The following is an 18,444-nucleotide window of genomic DNA, read 5'->3' as shown; positions in this document are numbered from 1 at the left end:
TCAGTTTAGTGATGTTTATCCCGGCAAAGCCTTCAAATTTTGGAGCTTTTCTCTGATGTCTGGGGTGGCTCGAGCTATGAAGGAGCTGTTGACCATTTGTGGGCTCCCTGGGGACTCAGGATTGAAGCGGGTGTAGATGCGATAAGCTTCACACAGTCTCTCATAATAATCCTCAGGACACTTTCCTGGTTGTTGAGTGACTGAAGAAATTGGTCATGTTCATAGGCTTTTTGGACCTGCCTTTGATCCCCTGGAGGAGGGCATCCTGATATTGGTGGATCTGGTGCTGTCTCTCAGGGGTAGTGAAGTCCTACTTGGGGTGCTCCTCAGGGACAGCAATTTCAGCCCATGCTCCCCAATCAAGGACCCCAGCTGCCTCCTCTCTTCCATTGTGAACAGGGTGTGGAAAAGCTGTTGGCAGTCTTTCCAGGTTGGCTGATAGGTTTGGAAGAGGGATTTCATGAGATCAACCAGGGCTTGTGGCTTTTCCGACTGGGTGTTGTGTTTTTAATTGAGGAGGTTAGTCATTGAGTAGGGTTGATAGTAAAACATGGACCAGCTGGGCTGGATGGTCCCGTCTTTATTACGCCTTTCACATTCCCAGGTCTCTTGCACTGGCATCTGAAGGGTGCCTGCTCCTGGCCGAGGGCACAGTCTGGCTGCTGGTCCAGGGGAGAGTGTGACCATTCGTTCTGGAGTTGGTGGGGAAGCTGATGGCAGCAGGGTGTCTGGGACCAGGGGGCTGGGTGCTGCCATCCTGGGGGGCCACATAAGGTGGGGGCAATATTGGCTCTTCCTCTAGGTCACCAGCAAGAATTTGCAGAGGCTCACACTTCTGTTTATTCTTTGCAGGCTTCTTTGTTGAAGCACCTAAGACCCTACCCTGTCCCTGCCTGTTGCAAGTGAATTGCACCCAAGGGGAAAGAGTCTGGGCAGTTTCTAACCAGGAGTTAAAGTATGGGAACTGATTGGGATGATCTAGATCTCTAGGCATGACCCGCCAGACTCGGCAGATTGTTGGGACATCTAGGGTTCCTTCTGGAGGCCACCCTACACTAAAGGTGGGCAATACAGATTCACACAGGGTTTTCAACCTGCCAGGAGTTAATTTTACTCTGTAGTCTTCTGAAAATCCCTTCCTAAAATTCTTGATCATAGTGTCAAGGACGGTGAGTTTACTGTGTCCTGACTCTGTGACGTGTTCGTGGACGGTGCCATTACAACAGACAAGGGAGGGTTGCCTCCTCTAGAGAGGAGACCAGTCAGATAGATGCCTTTCTGTTTCCGCTCTTCGTGGAGACTTTGGGCAGCCTTGGCTAAGGTGCACCCATATAAGTCCCAGGCCAGGTCAGCCGAAGCTGAATCACCATTATGTCGTGACAGCTGACTGCAAATGCGGATGAGGGTCCACTCAGATTCTGTAGCACAGGCCGTGGAATCACAGATTCAGTGCAGACTGAATGGCAGCCTCCCTGCACACTCACACACACTCAGACAAGACTTTAAACATTCCCCCCCTGGGAATGTCCACCTGTGAGACTTCTAAGAAGTCTCTGGGAGGTGATCAGGCTGCCCTTCCACCCCAATGGGTGGGACTGGCCGGGTCAGGTGCCCCGGGGCCTTACTGGATTCAATGTCGGAACCAGGTCCTCACCTGACAAGCCTCCTTGAGTCTGGCGGGAACAGTGGAGCAGGGCCGGCCCAGGGCAACCGGGTGGGAGCCTGCCGAGGGAGCAGGAGGGGTGTGCCTTCCCTGTTGCGATTTCCTGTTCCGTCACCGCCCATTGCCCCAGACTGGTGGCAACAATGGGCCAGTGCAGTTGGGTTTCCTGGTCAGGGAACCAAATGTTACGGAAAATAGTGGAGAAACCTGGACTGGGACACTGATAGAAGAACCAAGCGGCACTCAGAGGTCTTGGAGTGTTGAGGTTTATTTCACCCCGGCGGGCCCAGAGGGGAGTCATCTCCCAAGGTCTGAGCCCTGAGCACAAGCAAGGGGAACAATTTATATTATTTTGCTATGTGGCATTTTGGCATGTGCAGGGCAAAAGGGGAGCCTGGAGGAGGGGAGGGGGGAGCTGGGAGTGCTTTGCTAACTGGAGGGAAAAGCGGTTTGCTGACTTGGACAGCTGTGTTGAATATTTTCCTTATCATAACTAGTCCGGTATTTAATGGTCAGTCTTTGATTTGCAGATATATGGAGTCTGGGAGTGATCCTCTTCATGTTGGTCTGTGGGCAACCACCTTTTCAAGAGGCCAATGACAGTGAAACATTGACAATGATCATGGATTGCAAATACACAGTCCCATCCCATGTGTCTAAAGAATGTAAAGAGTAAGTAAAAAAAGTTTATGGAAACCTTTAGCACTCATAAAAGTGTAAGTTTTATTTTATTCCACTAACAAGTCAAAAAATTTTGAGGTGACCTCAACATCCCAGCTTCTGGGTTTGGTTTAATTTTTGAACTCATTATTTTGTTCTTGGTGTAAATATGTTTGGGAGGGGGTTAACCTCAGAATATGATTTGAAATTTACTATTAGAGTCCAGAATGTATTCTTAAACATGCCCATTTTCAAGAAAGCCATCCCTTCCATGTCTCTCTAACCACCAGGGATGGGGGTCCGCTCCCTTGAAGAGAAGACATTGGCATGGGAACACCCTTGTTTCTGATCCAGCAAAAAGCGAGACCCACTGGGCGTATTTTAAATTCCAGACAAGATTTAGGGCATTTTCTTTCCTGAAACAGACCATCAGCCTGGATTGTGGGATTTACAAAGCATGTCTCATTTTATTCAGATACTCCCCATTGACTGACTAAAGTGCTCTGTTTTGTTTTATGTGACTATGGGAAACCAGCAACTAAAAGTACATTCAAGTTGATTATTTGTAATCTGAGGTGCTATGTAGTATTATGATATATGCTGTACTAAGAAATACAATAATGGAATGAAAGAATTGTTGGAAGTTCAGTATTTTATTGGCATTATGGATGATATTTTCAAAGCTCAGCTGAGATTATAGCTACTGCTTAAAGGATTTTGTGTAATAAAGTTTTGGGTATCTCCCGTCAGCTAGTAAGAAGGACATCTGACAGCTTCAGGAGTACTTCCTCCAAGTGGAGCCCCATCTTAGGCCGTGTGGTAGATGGTTAAGAACTTAGGTATTCAAACTGCCTTCTCCATTTACTAATAATGTGAGAATGGTAGAGTCTCCTTTGTAAGGTTATTGTGAAAATTAAATGAATTAATATATAGCTCTTAGGAAGCACGCAGTATAATACTGATGATGAGGAGGAGGAAGGTGGTGATGATCTTTATGCCTTTGCTATTATTTTCTGCCCCAACAAGCAGGGTTGCTGTCCATGAGTATACATAGTATGCATGTTAGATATTTGTAATTCAAGGAGTGTCTCTGCAGCCTCTACTGAAAAAACTTAAACCGATTAACTTATTTTTATATTAACATACCTCATTCTCAAAAGAATGTATAAAATATAAATGTAATAAAATGAACACCTATGTACCTATTTTCTAGCTTAAGAACTAGAACAGTTTTAGTATCTTAAAAGCCTTCTCTGTGTCTCCCTCCTACAGGGATTATTTTTTATAATCATAGGGCCATTCAGTTTTCTACTTTCTCCTGTATCAGTTTTGCTAAGTTGGATTTTTTAAGGAACTTGTACATTTTATCTAAATTTTCAAATGTATTGGCTTCAAGTATTCATATCCTCGGATTACTTTTTTAAGATTTATAAATCAGTGTCGCGATGTTGCCCTTTTTTATTACAGTATTACAATTTTTGTGTTTTCTTTTGTCTTGGTCACTTGCCTGAGGTTTGTTAATTTTACTGGTCTTTTTCAAAGGACTTCCTTTTGTCTTTATTAATTTGCTATTCTATTTTCTTATGTTATGAATTTTCTTTTATCTGTATTTTTCCTTCAGTCTACATCATGAGTTAATTCTCTTACTCTTTGTCTCTCTTATGATGGATACGCAGCACACATTTTCCTTTTCTAATAATAGTTAAGGCTATAAACTGCCTCCTGGTACCGTTTCAGCTGTATCCCACTAGTTCTGATTTATGGTCCTTTTGTTATTGAGTTCTGAATATTTTCTAGGTTCCATTGATTTATTTGATTCATGAGTTCTTGAGGAGTGTTCTAAAATTCCAAATATATCGAGTTTTTCTAATTAGTTTTTTGTTATTCATTTCTAACTTAATTAATTGTATTGTGGTCTAAGAATATAGTCTGTATATACTAGTTTGTCTTTTTTTCCAAATTGCTGAGGGTTGCTTAATACCTAGTATGGAGTTAATTTTTATAAATGATCCTTTGTTCTAGAAAAGAATGTATAGTTTATAATTGCTGGGGTCACAGTTCTATGTAAATTCTTGAGGTCATGCTTGCTGATTATGCTATTTGAAATTACTTACATCCTTTTTGAATTTTTGACAGGTATTCTTCCCCTGTTATGTTGCATTTATTGTTTTATTATTGGAGGTCTGTCAGTTTTTGCTTTGAACATTTTGAGACAATTTTATTAGGTACAAACAAGTTGAAAACTGTTGTGTTTCCCTGGTGAATTGAACCTTGATATCACTATTTTTAATAATGCTTTGTGCCTTAAAGTTAATCTGTGTTATCTAGTTTTAGCTAACTACCAGTATTCCTCTGGTTAGCATTCCTATGCTTTGTGTACATATATATGTGTATAGTTTTCCATTTTTTCACTCTAAACCATTCATCATGTTGGTTTTAAGTACATTTTTTTTTAATAGCTGGGAGCTGGGTTTTCTTTAATTTCATCTGAACATTTTTGTCTTTTAGTTAGAGAGTTTATTCCATTTATGTTTACTTTGCTCACTGGTAGATATAGATATATTCATGCTATCTTTTTATATGCTCCGTATTTGTCCTACTTTTCTTTTTCTTTTTTTCGATTCCTTCTTTGGTATTGATGGAGGTTTTTCTTTTCTCCCTTATATGGCTTTTCCCCCTCAACCAGTGTAAAAATTATAGTCCAACATTTTAGTCATTTTCCTATTTTATGCTTAATTTAATAAAATCTATACTTTTTATCTTTATTCTCTAAGCAACATACAATTTTTAGAACACTTTACCATTCAATATTTTATTTATCTTTTTAATGCCAATCATTCCATGTAATAAACATTGTTTAGAATTACCCTGGTGTTTGAGTGAGAACTTTGTTTATCCTTTCAGTTGGGATCATATTCTTCTGCCAAAATTACATCCTTTAGAATTTCTTTCAGTGAGCATCTGTTGGTGGTCAACTTGCTCGGTTTTTATTTGAAAATGTCTTTATGTCACGTATGCTCTCAAAATACAGTTTTATTGAGAGTGGAGTGCTATGTTGATAGTTACATTCTGTCATGTTATTAAGATGCATTCCACTATCTTCTGATTTTCTTGTTTCTATTGAGAAGTCAGTTGCCTATCTTATTGTTGTTCTTGCATAGAAAATCTCTCTTTTCTCCTAGGCTGCTTTAAGAGCTTCTACTTACTCTGCTTAGGACATGTTAGGCTTTTGGAATTTGTGTTCTTCAGTGAAATTTGGAAAATTCTCAGCCATATTTTTGTGTCTGTGTGTTCAATGGCATGTTTATTAAACAAACGCTCATGACAGATTTTCACAATAGCAACAAATGTTATTTCACTACATCAAATCTCCCTCCCTAAAGAAAGAAAATGCCAATCACAGCAAGATGGATGGATTGGGATTATTTTTCATGTTTTCTGGGGGTAAAGCCAATTCTCTCACTTGTTTTCCCCTATATTCTCTTCTTGATCACTTGATTTCATTTTCTTCACCTGCTTTCTGGCTAAGGACCCCTGGAAGGCTGCTTGGAGTTTGACAGCAGCATTCTCCTCTTCATCCTTTTCTTCTTCTAAAGATTCTAGGGCTGTGACCGGTGTCTCCTCTTTGGCCAGTGAGTTTTTCCCAGGCTCACATTTCTCAGGTGTTTTTGCTCCTTGAATGCATGGTTGTTGTAGAAGTGGTTGTCTAATTTCATCCCCATTCTGCTGGATCAAAGGCGGTTTCTCTTCACTCGGCGCTTGTGCTGGTGGTTCCCGCAGATTTTTCTCTTTGCTGGGTCTCTCAGCTCTTTTCTTGCCAAATATTGTTTCTTTCACATTTCCTCATTTCCTTCTGGAACTCTTGGCCTCCTCGTCCTTTAACCTCTTTCATAGTTTCTATCTCAGGCCACCAGTACAGGGTTATTTCCTTGACCCTGTCTTCTAAGTTATTAATTCTCCTATGTGTAATTATTCAAATTTGTCCATTGATTTTTTTTTACTTATTATTTTTCATTTTTAGAAGCCCTGTTTATGTCTTTTGTTTCCTGACAGTGTTTTAAAGCTTCTCCTTTGTGTCTTAAACATATTTAAAAGTTATATTCTGTTTATGATAATTTCAATATTTGAAGTCTTTGCATTCTGATGTTATGTTTTTAGTTCTTGCTTAATTGCATCTTGTTTCTTTTGTATTTTTTGACTGTGATGAAGTCATACTCCTTGTAATATTATGTGGAGAGTTCTTTAAAGTTACATTAATTTGGGCCACAAACTTGTGTGAAACCAGCTTATAGTTACAAGTTTTAGAAAAATTTCCACACCCCATCTCCACATTCCCTGTTTTATTCCTCATTACCCACTCACCCTCACACTGAGGCTGGAGTCCAGCCCTTTGCAAGGGCTCTGTTTGCAATCCCCACCATCAGCAAGCCATACACCTTATATTCTATTTCACGCCCTTGGTGTAGAGTCTTTAGAAGGAAGCAGGCAATCAGGCCCAAAGGCCAGCTTTGTCATTCACTTCCTAAGAATCCTGTTTTTACTCCATTTTGACCGTTAAGTCTCTCTGCCTTCCTTCCTGTCTATTTGAGAACACAATGCCCTTAAACAGAACACATGTCTAAAACTATATGGCATTTTAGTTGTTTTCATGAGAAGGGTCATTATTCATCCTGAAATAGACATTGGTTTGTATGCTCTATTGAGTGTGTCACTGCTAATGATTGTATCTGGTTTTTGTATGCCACTAAGCCTGTTAATTTAAGGATAGATGTTGATCCCTAGAGTTAATTCTAGATGATAGTATTTGTGTGTTTGACTTAACAGTATTATCTGGTGGCTGTAATTTCTTATTTTATGTATCTGATGGCACTAAATTTCCTTTATTTCTGTTTGCCCCCCCACCACCACTAGTAGAACCTAATGAACTTGATGATATATGTGTAGGAAACAATTTTAATTAAGAAAAGAATCCACCATTACTAATCTCTGCCAGCAGTTTGCTTTAACAGTGGATTTACATTCCTTTGCAGCCTGATCACACGGATGCTACAGAGAGATCCCAAGAGGAGGGCCTCTTTAGAAGAGATCGAAAAACATCCTTGGCTTCAGGGAGTGGACCCTTCACCAGCCACAAAGTATAATATCCCCCTCGTGTCATACAAAAACCTCTCGGAAGAGGAGCACAACAGCATCATCCAGCGCATGGTACTCGGGGACATAGCCGATCGGGACGCCATCGTCGAGTACGTCAGCGCCCGTCAGTATGGGGGGTGTGGGTTTAGGGTTCTTGGAATGAGCTCTACTCTTCGCTTGGGAGGCCTGCGGATACAGGGTAATGGAGAGAAGCCCCGATTGGCGGGGTTTATCTCATTTATCTCAAGTGTTCCTGGCCCGGTGCCTGGCTCATGGGTTTTGTTGTTTTGTTTATAATTTTGTACAACTGAACAAGTAGACCATTGCTGGGTGGTGTCATTGAGTGCTGTGCCCTTTCTCACTTCCTGCAGGGGTGGACTGAAATTGCCTGTTTTATATCCCAATATATATCTTGTCCACAGCAGTATCCTTTTCATTTTCTGTCTTCTCTGGGCTCCACAGTGAGCAGGGAAAATGGGGCAGCACCACAAGCCCTCTGAGTCAGGGGTTGGCATATGGGGCCAGTCACAAACTGTTGTAAAATTTTAGTGGACCACAGCCCCGTTTGTTTATGTATTGTCTGTGGCGACATTGTGCTACAATATCAGAGTAGTTTTGAGAGAGAGCCATGACCCACAAAGCCTGAAATATTTACAGTCTGGCCCTTTAGAGCTCTTGCTGCAACAGCCTGGAACCCATAAGATATGCAGGTCTTAATTAAGTCCTTTAAAACTAAAGCCAGTTTTTAATTACCAAGAAGTTTGGAATCAATGATAATATAAAGAAGCGATTGTTTTAACAGTGACTTACTTCTACAAGAGGTCCTGTCTTTAAAAATATGAAGCATTTCCAAAATAAAAATTCAGAAATTATTTAACCTGTTGAATGAGGCATTTGAATACGATGGAAGGAAGGTGGTATACTCTGAGGACAAGAAAGGGTTCCCATCAGGAGCCGCTCTGGCATTGCCGAGTGAGCTGGCCCGGCCGCCTGCCCCTGGACAAGAGGTGACTGCAGGCTGCACTCAGCATGTCAGACTGTCACAGGACACCCACAGGGTCTGGGCCTTTGGAAGGATAATGTCTGTATGAAGGACATATACTGGAAAGAAAGATTTAGAGAAATAAACCTAGGTTCATTATTTTGGTTTAACTACAGATTTCTGTTACGAGTTTTCACAGATCGACCCACTGCTACTTAAATGACTTATATGAGCAGGATACTTGCTGTTTCACTTTAGGAATACATAGAAAGTTGATATTTCTTTTTTGAGCAGATGAAAGGTTATTTGTATCTCCCTGAATTGGCTTAATGTTCTCAGCTTAAATAAATAAATACATGCACTGTGGTCATTTAGAACTGTTTAATTCATGTCAGTTCAATTACAAACCCGAAGGCAGGAGTGATTTAAATGGTTCAGGTGATCCCATTTGCCTGTCTACCGGTGAGCTTGAGCCCCAAGCTGAGCAGGAGCTGAGAGACCCGAGCTGGCTCTCTCTCCCGGCTCTTCCTGGTTCTGCCTGCTGCTCACTCCTTGTTCTGAGGGTGATTCCCGAGTCCAGAAATGCACGTTTGTTAGTCCCCTCAACACAAGCCAGTAGCTTTATCCAGTATTCAGCTGAGAGAGCCATTCCGACCCCTGAAGCCTTGGGCTCTTAAGAAACTTGTACCTCAGCCCACCCTGCCTCCATTAGCTGTGGCCACACTGAACATTCTGGGAAAACTCTTTCCCTAAGTGTTCACTGTATATTTTCACTAATGCAGAAAGTTTCTGAAAAGAACAGTTTTGTATTTCCGGGCCTTGTGTATCTTCTGTAGCACTCCTGTGCTCTTGCCATGGCAGACTGGCTGTCGGAGGCAGGCAAGGCTCTGCTCTGTGGGCATTATGCCCTCACCCCCAGCACCTCAGGGCAGGGCCCAGCCAGACTAGGTGCTCAGACAGCACTGTGGAAATGGGTGAGTGAATACATTATTTTATTCAAAGAATATGTTAATAACACGCTCTCATTTACATTAATAATTCATTAAAATGTCTAAAATGCCAATAAATGCTAAGAGTGTAAAAATAAAAACTCTTCCTAATTTTTCAGATTGCTACTTGTGTTTCTGTGCACATTCATCTAGCTCATGTCATACTTCTAATGGAAGCAAGTAAACCAGTTTAATGAAAATGGATACTTTTGACATAGAGATTAAATTTTTGGATAATGTGTAATTCCTGGAAGCTTCATTGCCTTTCCTTATGCATCTAATGCTGACGTCCAAGCTCATCTGCTGTCACATCAACACGTTGAGTTTTTCTTACTAATTGAACATTCTTTGCAGGACTTTTTTAGAATTTCAAGTGATGTAGAAGCTAAGAGGTCTTTTTTCTCTTATTTGTATTTTTCCAGTTTTAAAGATTACAGGTCAATGGATTTCATTTGCTTGTACTTAAAAGAAAAACATCTGTTCTGCTTGTAAAACACAAACCTGCTGATGTGGCTTATATTTGCTCTCCATTATTCTCCTCAGAGCCCTGGAAACCAACAGGTATAACCACATCACAGCCACTTACTTCTTGCTTGCTGAAAGGATCCTGAGGGAAAAGCAAGAGAAAGAAATACAAACCAGATCTGCAAGCCCTAGTAATATCAAGGCCCAGTTTAGGTGAGAAAATAATCTGCACTGATTTTAGTAAGTTAACATTTTGAATGGTGAACTTTTTTTTTAATGCTTTCTTACTGTGGGGCAAGAGAGTGTAAATAGTGAGGACAGCCTCACTGGTGAGACCACGCAGGGGCAGGCGGGGCTTGGCCCTTCATTCCCAGGGATGCCTTCCCCGGCTGTGCACAGTGGGGAGAGGGCTGGGGTGGCTGGCCTGGCCAGAAGAACACGTTTGGAGAAGCACCTGTTGAAGCTAGAGTGTCTGTCAGCTATTTTCATTAAACTCTTCCAGAGCTGATATGTATCAATCAATGTGTTACTTTCTTTAATTTTTCATTCCAGAAACAAGGCCAAATTTTCCCTCAATTATTTGAAACAATTTTTTCAAATATGGGGCATTTCTGTGCAGTGATGTTATCTGAGGATTCAGTGATTTGACAGATCAGCTAGTTGATTTACTAGCTACTTGACCCTGGAAGGTCACTTAAACCTATGACTCAGTTTTCTCATCTGTGAAATGGGAGTAATAATACTGCCTGCCTCCTGGGCTTGTGGTGAGGGCCATGTGCACTATGGTATGTAGAGGGCTTGGAGCTGGCCCCACGTGTCTGCTGCATCGCAGTGAATGCGGCCTCACCACTGACCTCTGTGAGCAGTGGGTGTGTGCCCGCCCTCCCCTCTCCCCGTCACTGTCACCGTCCCACTGCTCTTTCTCGTTGGCTGTAAGCTTTCCATTTAAAATCAAAGTGTGGACACTGAAATTTATTTAAAATTCATCTTTATTGATTCAGATAAAGTAATCCATGGAATTGTAGTGATTCAAAAACAAAGATGCTCCTGATTCTGAATAATTCTCTATTCATAGATATGAATAGAGGTCAATGGATTTCATTTGCTTGTACTTAAAAGAAAAACATCTGTTTTGCTTGTAAAACACAAACCTGCTGATGGTTTGATATGATATGAACAGAAGTGTGTGAATATGTAATAATAACTGTTATCTCAAAGAAGAAGAAAACCATTGGATTTCTAATTACTTACAGTCAGCTTGCCATGTGAAAGCTGTTACTTTAGATTGAACAACAGAGAGAAGAAAACATTCTTGGGTGGCCAAAAACAAAAGACTCAGAAGTCTAGAACTGGAAAATCAATTTAGAAACTTCACTCATATCCTGGATGTAGTCCCTAGCAGTGAAAACTCAGGCGTGCTGTGCGGTACTTGCTCAAGAGAGGAGTGAGCCCCAGAGAGCGGGTGGCTCCTGGGCACGAGGCAAGCCAGGCGAGGGGCGCCGAGATGAGGGCCGCCTGGGCCTGGCCTGAGTGCCCCAGTGGGAAAGGGTGGCCTCCGGCAGGCGGGCTCTGAGCCTGGAGTCACCCGGTCTTCTGGAGAACAGAGTATCTGGGTTTGAACTATTTTCTGTTCAGTGAAACAGATCAGAACTTTCTAAAGTTGATCAATATGTAAATGAGCTATTTTTATTTTATTATAGAAATCACAAGTCCAGCAGTAGCTATAAAGAAATATTAGAGCCTTCCACAAAGTTTTCTTTTTGCCCCCCTGGGGATTCTGGAGTGGAGATGCTGTGAAGGCCCCTCCTCCTCCTGGGGCCCAGGGCCCACTGGCTGGTGGTGGGTCTGCTTACTTGCCTTCTTTCTGTTGTCAGAACCCTGTGCCTCACTTGGTTGTGTTGCCATGCCTACCTTCTGGTCACAGTGACCTGGGACACAGAAACCTGGACGGAGCCAGGGGACTGATGTTTGAAGTGGCATAATCAGCACTGGGGATAGGGGCAGGCAGTCACGCGAGGGGGAGTCAGGCACAGAGAGAGGATGCGTTCTTGGGGTTCCGCCAGTGTAGGAGGGGAACATGGTATGGTCTGTCTGTCAGAAGAGGGCTTGTGAGGTTCCCAGGGAGCTGATCTTATCACAGGAGCCTTCCCAGAGAGATGAGGGAGGGAGACGCACGAGGCCCATCTGCAGCGGCCCCTCCATGCAACAAGCAGCTGCTCAGAGGGCTTTGTAAGCTGCCCTGGGGGTTTTACTAATCATGAAACCCGACTCAGGTGTGCTGTCTTCAAGCCTGTGTGACTTTGGGCAGGTTACTTACCCTCTCTGCTTTGATTTGTTCATCTGTGAAAGGGAGATAATAAAAGCATCTACTTTTTGGAACCACGGTGGATTGCATGAGTCAGCCCCTCTTCCTTAGGGTTCCTGCGACGGTGCTGGCTCTAGTAAGCCCTCAGTGTGAGGTCTGTTCTCAATGTGACGCGTTTACAAGTTCTTCTCTTTTCTAAAGATAAGCCATGACTGTCTCACAATGTGTGGCTGTAAAGACACCGACTTCTTTCAGCATAGCATTGCGCTCAAATACGTGGTCCATAATTGTGAGCTCTTTAACAGTTTGATGCACTGGTATGAGAAGGAGCCTTTGGCTCCAAGTGGTGACGCAGGACCACTGCCGCCGCAGCACTTACCCGCCCGTGCTGGGGATGGGTCCTCGGTGGTTCTGGCTAGCTTTGGGGTGGGGTGGGGTGAGGAGGGAAGGAGGGAGGAGCCCTCAACACGCCTGGGCCCCCCTCCGCGTCCCTGCGGGCAGGGCTGTGTGGGCCGGTGCCCGTCAGTGCCTCCCCTGGCTTCCCCACTGCCTGCTGGGGGAGGGTGTGGAGCAGCCACTCTTCCAGGAGCAGCGTGAGGGAATAAGTGCTGCTTGCCAGGGTGCGGTGCGCTCTGGGTCTGCGCAGTTGCACTGGTGGACAGCAGGTCCCTCGTCCAAAGACATGTCTGTGACTTCAAAAACATGACTGAACCCTCGACTTTTATGGACTGCGAAGTGACTGTGGCTCCAGAAGAGCTTCGAACACTCCAGCAGCAGAGGATAAGAGCTCAAGGAGAATGACGTCTATGGTGAATTCCTACAAGCTTTTTAAAGCTATAGATTTAATTGGGTTTTATCTCTAGGATAACATAATTGGTGTGAAATGAAAATATCATAGTGTGGCAGTGGCTGTTTTAAATGTCTCTGGCATCTACTCCTTCCTTGGGCAAAGAGCACAGTTGAGAATTCCAAGATGCTAGCAACTCATTTCCAAAAGTCATTTTCTTCGGCTACCAAGCAGTGTTCCTGTTACTAGGGTGACTCCAGATCGGGGAATAAAATCAAAGTTCAAATAACAGTAGGTTTTATCATGATTGATTAAGAAATAACAGTGGATTTTGCTATTGAGTATTCTTGTGTGGGCATTTAAAAATACACACATGTATATTTAGCTTAGTGCATCTTTAAATTGGTGAAGAAGAGATTTATTTATACTGGTATATATTACTTTTCTCCTATTCTCATACTTACGGCCATTAAACTATTTCCATTTATTTTTGTAAATACCAAACTTTTACACCATACTCTAGCACTTGGAAGACTGGAAATTTCAGGTGACTTTTGTTAGCAATAACATACCTTCAAAGGGTATGATCTAAGACCCAAAGGAACAAAACATGTGTGGTCAGGTTTTTCTTTGGCAGTAATTCCTCCATGTTTTTTAAAATGTTTTTCTTGTGGTATAAAACTCATATTGGAAAGATGGACTAGCTTTCTGCCTTCCCTTCTGACAACAGTGATGAACTTGATCATTTGGCCAATAAGCCACAGACATGTTTCAAAACCACATTTGCTCTTCTGGTGTCCTAGCTGATGCTTACAGGATGTTGAATGGGTTTGCAAGACTGCTGTTCCTTTTTTCTTTTACTTTCCTTTATCAAGTCTCTCAGTTTTGTCCCGTTAAGTCTTAGGTAGTGTACTTCAGTAAAGTCTGCATATCATTACATGGCTTTTTCTTTTGCAATTTCTTACATAGGCAGTCATGGCCGACCAAAATTGATGTACCCCAGGACCTTGAGGATGATCTTACAGCCACCCCTCTGTCCCATGCAACTGTCCCTCAGTCTCCTGCTCGGGCCGCAGACAATGTCCTCAATGGCCACAGGAGCAAAGGCCTGTGTGACACAGCTAAGAAAGATGACCTCTCCGAGCTGGCTGGCCCAGCGCTGTCCGCCGCGCCACCTGCAAGCTTGAAGCCCACGGCCAGTGGGAGGAAGTGTCTGTTCCGGGTGGAGGAGGACGAGGAGGAGGAGGAGGAGGACAGGAAGCCCGCCTCCCTCCCCGCTCAAGTGGTACTGCGCCGGAAGCCCTCTGTGACCAACCGGCTGACGTCAAGGAAGAGCGCGCCGGTCCTCAACCAGATCTTTGAAGAGGGGGAATCTGATGACGAGTTCGACATGGATGAGAACCTGCCTCCCAAGCTGAGCCGGCTGAAGATGAACATCGCCTCCCCGGGCACGGTTCACAAGCGCTACCACAGGAGGAAAAGCCAGGGCCGGGGCTCCAGCTGCAGCAGCTCCGAGACTAGCGACGACGACTCTGAGAGCCGGCGGCGGCTGGACAAAGACGGTGGCTTCCCCTACCCCTGGCACCGCCGGGACGGCAGTGAGGGGCCCCCCGGCAGCGAGGGTGACGGTGGGGGCCAGGGCAAGCCGAGTGGCGGTGGCGGCCGTGCAGACGAGGCCAGCCCCGGCGAGAGTGGTGCCGGTGGTGGCAGCCCTCCCGGCGGCTCCGGGGGCGACCCCCCCGGCAGCTCGGGCACCACGCGCCGCTGCGCCGGCCCCGGGTCCTCCCCGCAGCTGGCCGCACGCAGTGCAGGCGAGCTCGTGGAGAGCCTCCGGCTCGTGGGCCTGTGTCTCGGCTCACAGCTCCACGGCCGCGCCACGTACATTATTGGCCCCCAGAATGGCTTGTCATTGTCCAGTGTGAAGGTCCAAGAGAAATCTGCGTGGAAAATGTGCGTCAGCTCCGTGGGCAGCGCGGGGCCGGCCCCTGCCATGGGCAGCCTCAAGTTCTTCTCCGACCACGTGACAGATGCCGCCTCCGACCTAGGCCGGGTGAAGAGCAGGAACCTGACCAACAACGTGCTGCAGCTGCCCCTGTGTGAGAAGACCATCTCTGTGAACATCCAGCGCAGCCCCAAGGACGGGCTGCTGTGCGCCTCCAGCCCGGCCAGCTGCTGCCACGTCATCTGACTGCGCCCCCAGGGGCCTCTGCGCTTCCTGCCCAGAGCGGCGCACACCGGCTCCCTTCACTGTTCCCCTCTCAGTTTTAACTTACAGTGGGCGCTAGGAGCAATTATTTATTACATTTTCATTTGTTCGCCTGGTGATGTGACAGTGCATGGTCTTGTGCATGCTGCTAGACACTGCTCTTCTCTTCCAGCCGAAAAGTCTATGTAAAATTTCTGCATTTATTTTTAAAGTGGATGATAAGGATTAAATTAAAATATATTTGGAACCTAATATACGTGGAGCACTTAGAAATTTGATGTTCTGCACTTAACCTAGAGAGAGAAAAACATGCTGTTTCCTTGTGAAAAATCTAAATTCCCGTCCTGACCTTCTGTGATATGGGGACTCCACGCTCTGAGGCACATTCTGTGGTGTCTGAGACAGAACAAAAGCAATAACGTCACGACGTAAGCAGGTCTGGAGCCTGCGAGCGTGTGCATGCCCAGCCTTCCCGGGCCTGTGCAGAGCAGAGTACAGCGAGCATCTGCACTGAGAGCCTCACCGCCGTTTCAGCGTACCCACACCTGTTTGTCTTAAGCTATAGTGTGATCTATAGTGTGAAAAACAATTCTGGGCTCTTAAAATTTAACCGAAGATTTTCTTGTTTTGTAATAGATGAGATGAAGTACTTAAATTTATAAGGCAGCTTCCCCTGTAGTGGTTAAATTCCAAGCAGACAATCTTATTTTGTAACTTGATGAAGTGAACTGATGATATGTTAACTCTACTTACAGAGTATATGCCTATCTAACAGAACAAAAAGATGCTCTATGTAAATTCCTTCCTATAGGGCACACCCCAGGGTTTCCTTCAGAACCATGTTGACACATAAAACTATAGGGCCGATATGGAAGCAAAGGTGCACAGAGAGGTTGGTGAAATCAAAACCCCATAAATTAAAAAAAAATTCCTGGGATTTCATTTTTAAGAGTTTGGTAATTAGGTTGTCTCTTTTGTTATTTCCATTCTTCTACATCCTTTAGCTGAGTTAGCTATGAAAATTGGCTAATCAAAAAATACACATGAAAGGGTACAGCAAACAAAAGTGCACAAAGTCTGCTTTGTTAGTCTGCTTTGTTTTTTGTTTTTTGCTGGAGTGTTTTTTACTTTGTCTTCCTGCTAAAATAATAATCAAAGAACTCTTGCTTTAAACTATTCCTGTACAAAGACTGCTTTTGATGAGGTAATCATCTTCTGCGGCATTTTATCTTATAGGACACAGTACATTGCAGATTGCTGATTTTGGAAGGGGCTAGATGCTGCTTGCCTGGGGGTCTTAAAAGCTTATCAACATTGGTGATTCAGTGTAGCCAGGCCCCCGGGGGCCTTCTCATACTCCTCAGCCTCCTGTCGTGTCTCTGGAGTGGCAGCCACCGGGTCCTAGAGTGGGCAAAGCACCAAAGGACCTCATTCCATTGGTCACAGTTTCTCCAAGGACACACTGACTCTGCTACTTTAGGACTCAAAATATTTTACTCAGAACTCTGAATTTCACAGTATACCTACTAAACTAAGTAAAGAAAGTAAAAGACCTAGGCTAGATATGTTTAAGCTACCGCTCTAGTTCATTGTGATATTTATAATTGAAAGCTATGAGAAAAGATGTGTGGGTGAAGCCATAGGACATATTTGCTTGAAATTCTTGAGCAGGGATCTTATAAAGGGCCAGAAATAAAGATGTGTGGTTCACACAAATAGTGAGCGTAACATCTGTATTAAATGTAGAGGAGAAGTTTATAAAGGGCATTGGCAATAAACTCTTTGTTGCAGCTGTTTTCCAACTAATGTAAATACTTTTTCCTGTGATTATGTATAGCCTTGGAATGGCACCTTTTAACTAACCCGTATGTGTTTGGTTTTCAATGGTTTTTTATATTCAGATGTATATATGGTGCTCACTTTAGGATCAGCAGTGTTGACCATTATGCTGCATAGCTGTATTATAGCCTTATTAGTTGTGTGTGGTTGGTTGACCCTCTGGGTATACAGATGTTAGTCTGAGTGGCGTCTTACTCATTTGTTCACAAGTGAATGATTGTGCATGTGTTGTATGTCATAGTATGTCATCACATAAAAGGGAGGGAGCAAATAACCATTACATTAATATTGGACCAAACTATCTACTAGCTCTAAAACAGTTTCTTGTACCCCTTAACCTGTCTTCAGAAGTTGCATAGAGGTATAGTACTGTTAAATATTGTGGAAAAACAATTAGTCTTGTATTTGTATGTATGTGTATGTACATATATATGTATGTGTGTGTGTGTATACACACACACACACATACATATATAAAATTAATGTACTTCTGGCAGTTCTATCTATATTAAAAGATGTGACAATCTTGACACCGATTCTAAGAATAGCTGTGAGACTGAATCAAATTAAAGCTATCCCTACCAAGTAAGAATTGATATGTGTTAAGAGGGTACAGAATTATCAGCTGATTTGGTCAGTTGCTTCCACTGCTGGTTGATTTTTCTCATTGTGTAAACATTGACAAGTATGTGACAAATGGGGAAAAAATCCAAATAAAGTGGCATATTGGTGTTCAGCAATATAAACTGCGTCTCCTGTTGTTTCTTTTCATGAATGCAGCTTTGTATAGTCCCAGCCTGGGTTAGACCCAACTGCCCACATGCTGTGCACCTGCACTGCCAGATGTGACTGAAAAATATTATCGTGACTGTTATTGCTTTAAACTCATGGCCACAAGTGTCCAGTGCACCCGAGGATTGCTCATTAATTAGACCTTATTTCCCCAGTCCATCTGCTTTCCTCACTTGGCTAGTCACCATGCTTCCTAGTAATCCAAGTAAGCATAAGCCAAAGCAGTTAGAACTGCCACCAGCTCCTACTTCTTCCTTCTTGCCGTTGTATGTATCCATGTGCCTCACCCTTCCTCCTGGTAGTGTGAATTCCAAGGTCACTTTTTTCCCTTTACAACTTGAGACTTAACAGTGCAAGTGAGGCACCTTTTCCATTCTCCTTTCTCTTGTACCATTAATCTTTGCTTCGTTACTAGATCATTCCTAAAAGCAAACAAACATGACTAGTCCTCTCTTTAAAAGTTTTGTTCTCTATACAGCTGTCACAGTTCTCTGCGCTTCTTCTTCACACTCTCTTGAGCCCTTCCAATCCGGCTCTTGCCGCTATCACCCACCAAGGCTGCTTTGCTCAAGACCAGCAGTGACCTCCAATGTTCATCATGCTATTGCTAAGGCACAATGTGC

The 18,444-nt window shown here is 43.7% G+C and overlaps 1 protein-coding gene across 5 annotated transcripts in view; it reads left to right on the top strand.

The window, feature by feature from the left end:
- Positions 1-17,775, top strand: part of SNRK (SNF related kinase) — an 85,933-nt gene extending 68,158 nt beyond the window's left edge. For all 5 annotated transcript variants that reach the window (XM_036996269.2, XM_036996270.2, XM_036996271.2 and 2 more), the window contains 4 exons: positions 2,194-2,335; positions 7,354-7,566; positions 9,971-10,105; positions 13,954-17,775. In XM_036996269.2, coding sequence (XP_036852164.1) covers positions 2,194-2,335; positions 7,354-7,566; positions 9,971-10,105; positions 13,954-15,172 — 1,709 coding nt within the window. In that variant the 3' untranslated portion in view covers positions 15,173-17,775. The remainder of the gene's footprint in view (positions 1-2,193; positions 2,336-7,353; positions 7,567-9,970; positions 10,106-13,953) is intronic.
- The last annotated feature ends 669 nt before the right edge of the window (positions 17,776-18,444 follow it).

The sequence above is a fragment of the Manis javanica genome, chromosome 3 (assembly GCF_040802235.1).
Source record: "Manis javanica isolate MJ-LG chromosome 3, MJ_LKY, whole genome shotgun sequence".
In the NCBI taxonomy this organism is placed as follows: domain Eukaryota; kingdom Metazoa; phylum Chordata; class Mammalia; order Pholidota; family Manidae; genus Manis; species Manis javanica.
The sequence above is the reverse complement of the archived record's forward strand: the minus strand, read 5'-3'. Positions and strand labels throughout refer to the sequence as shown.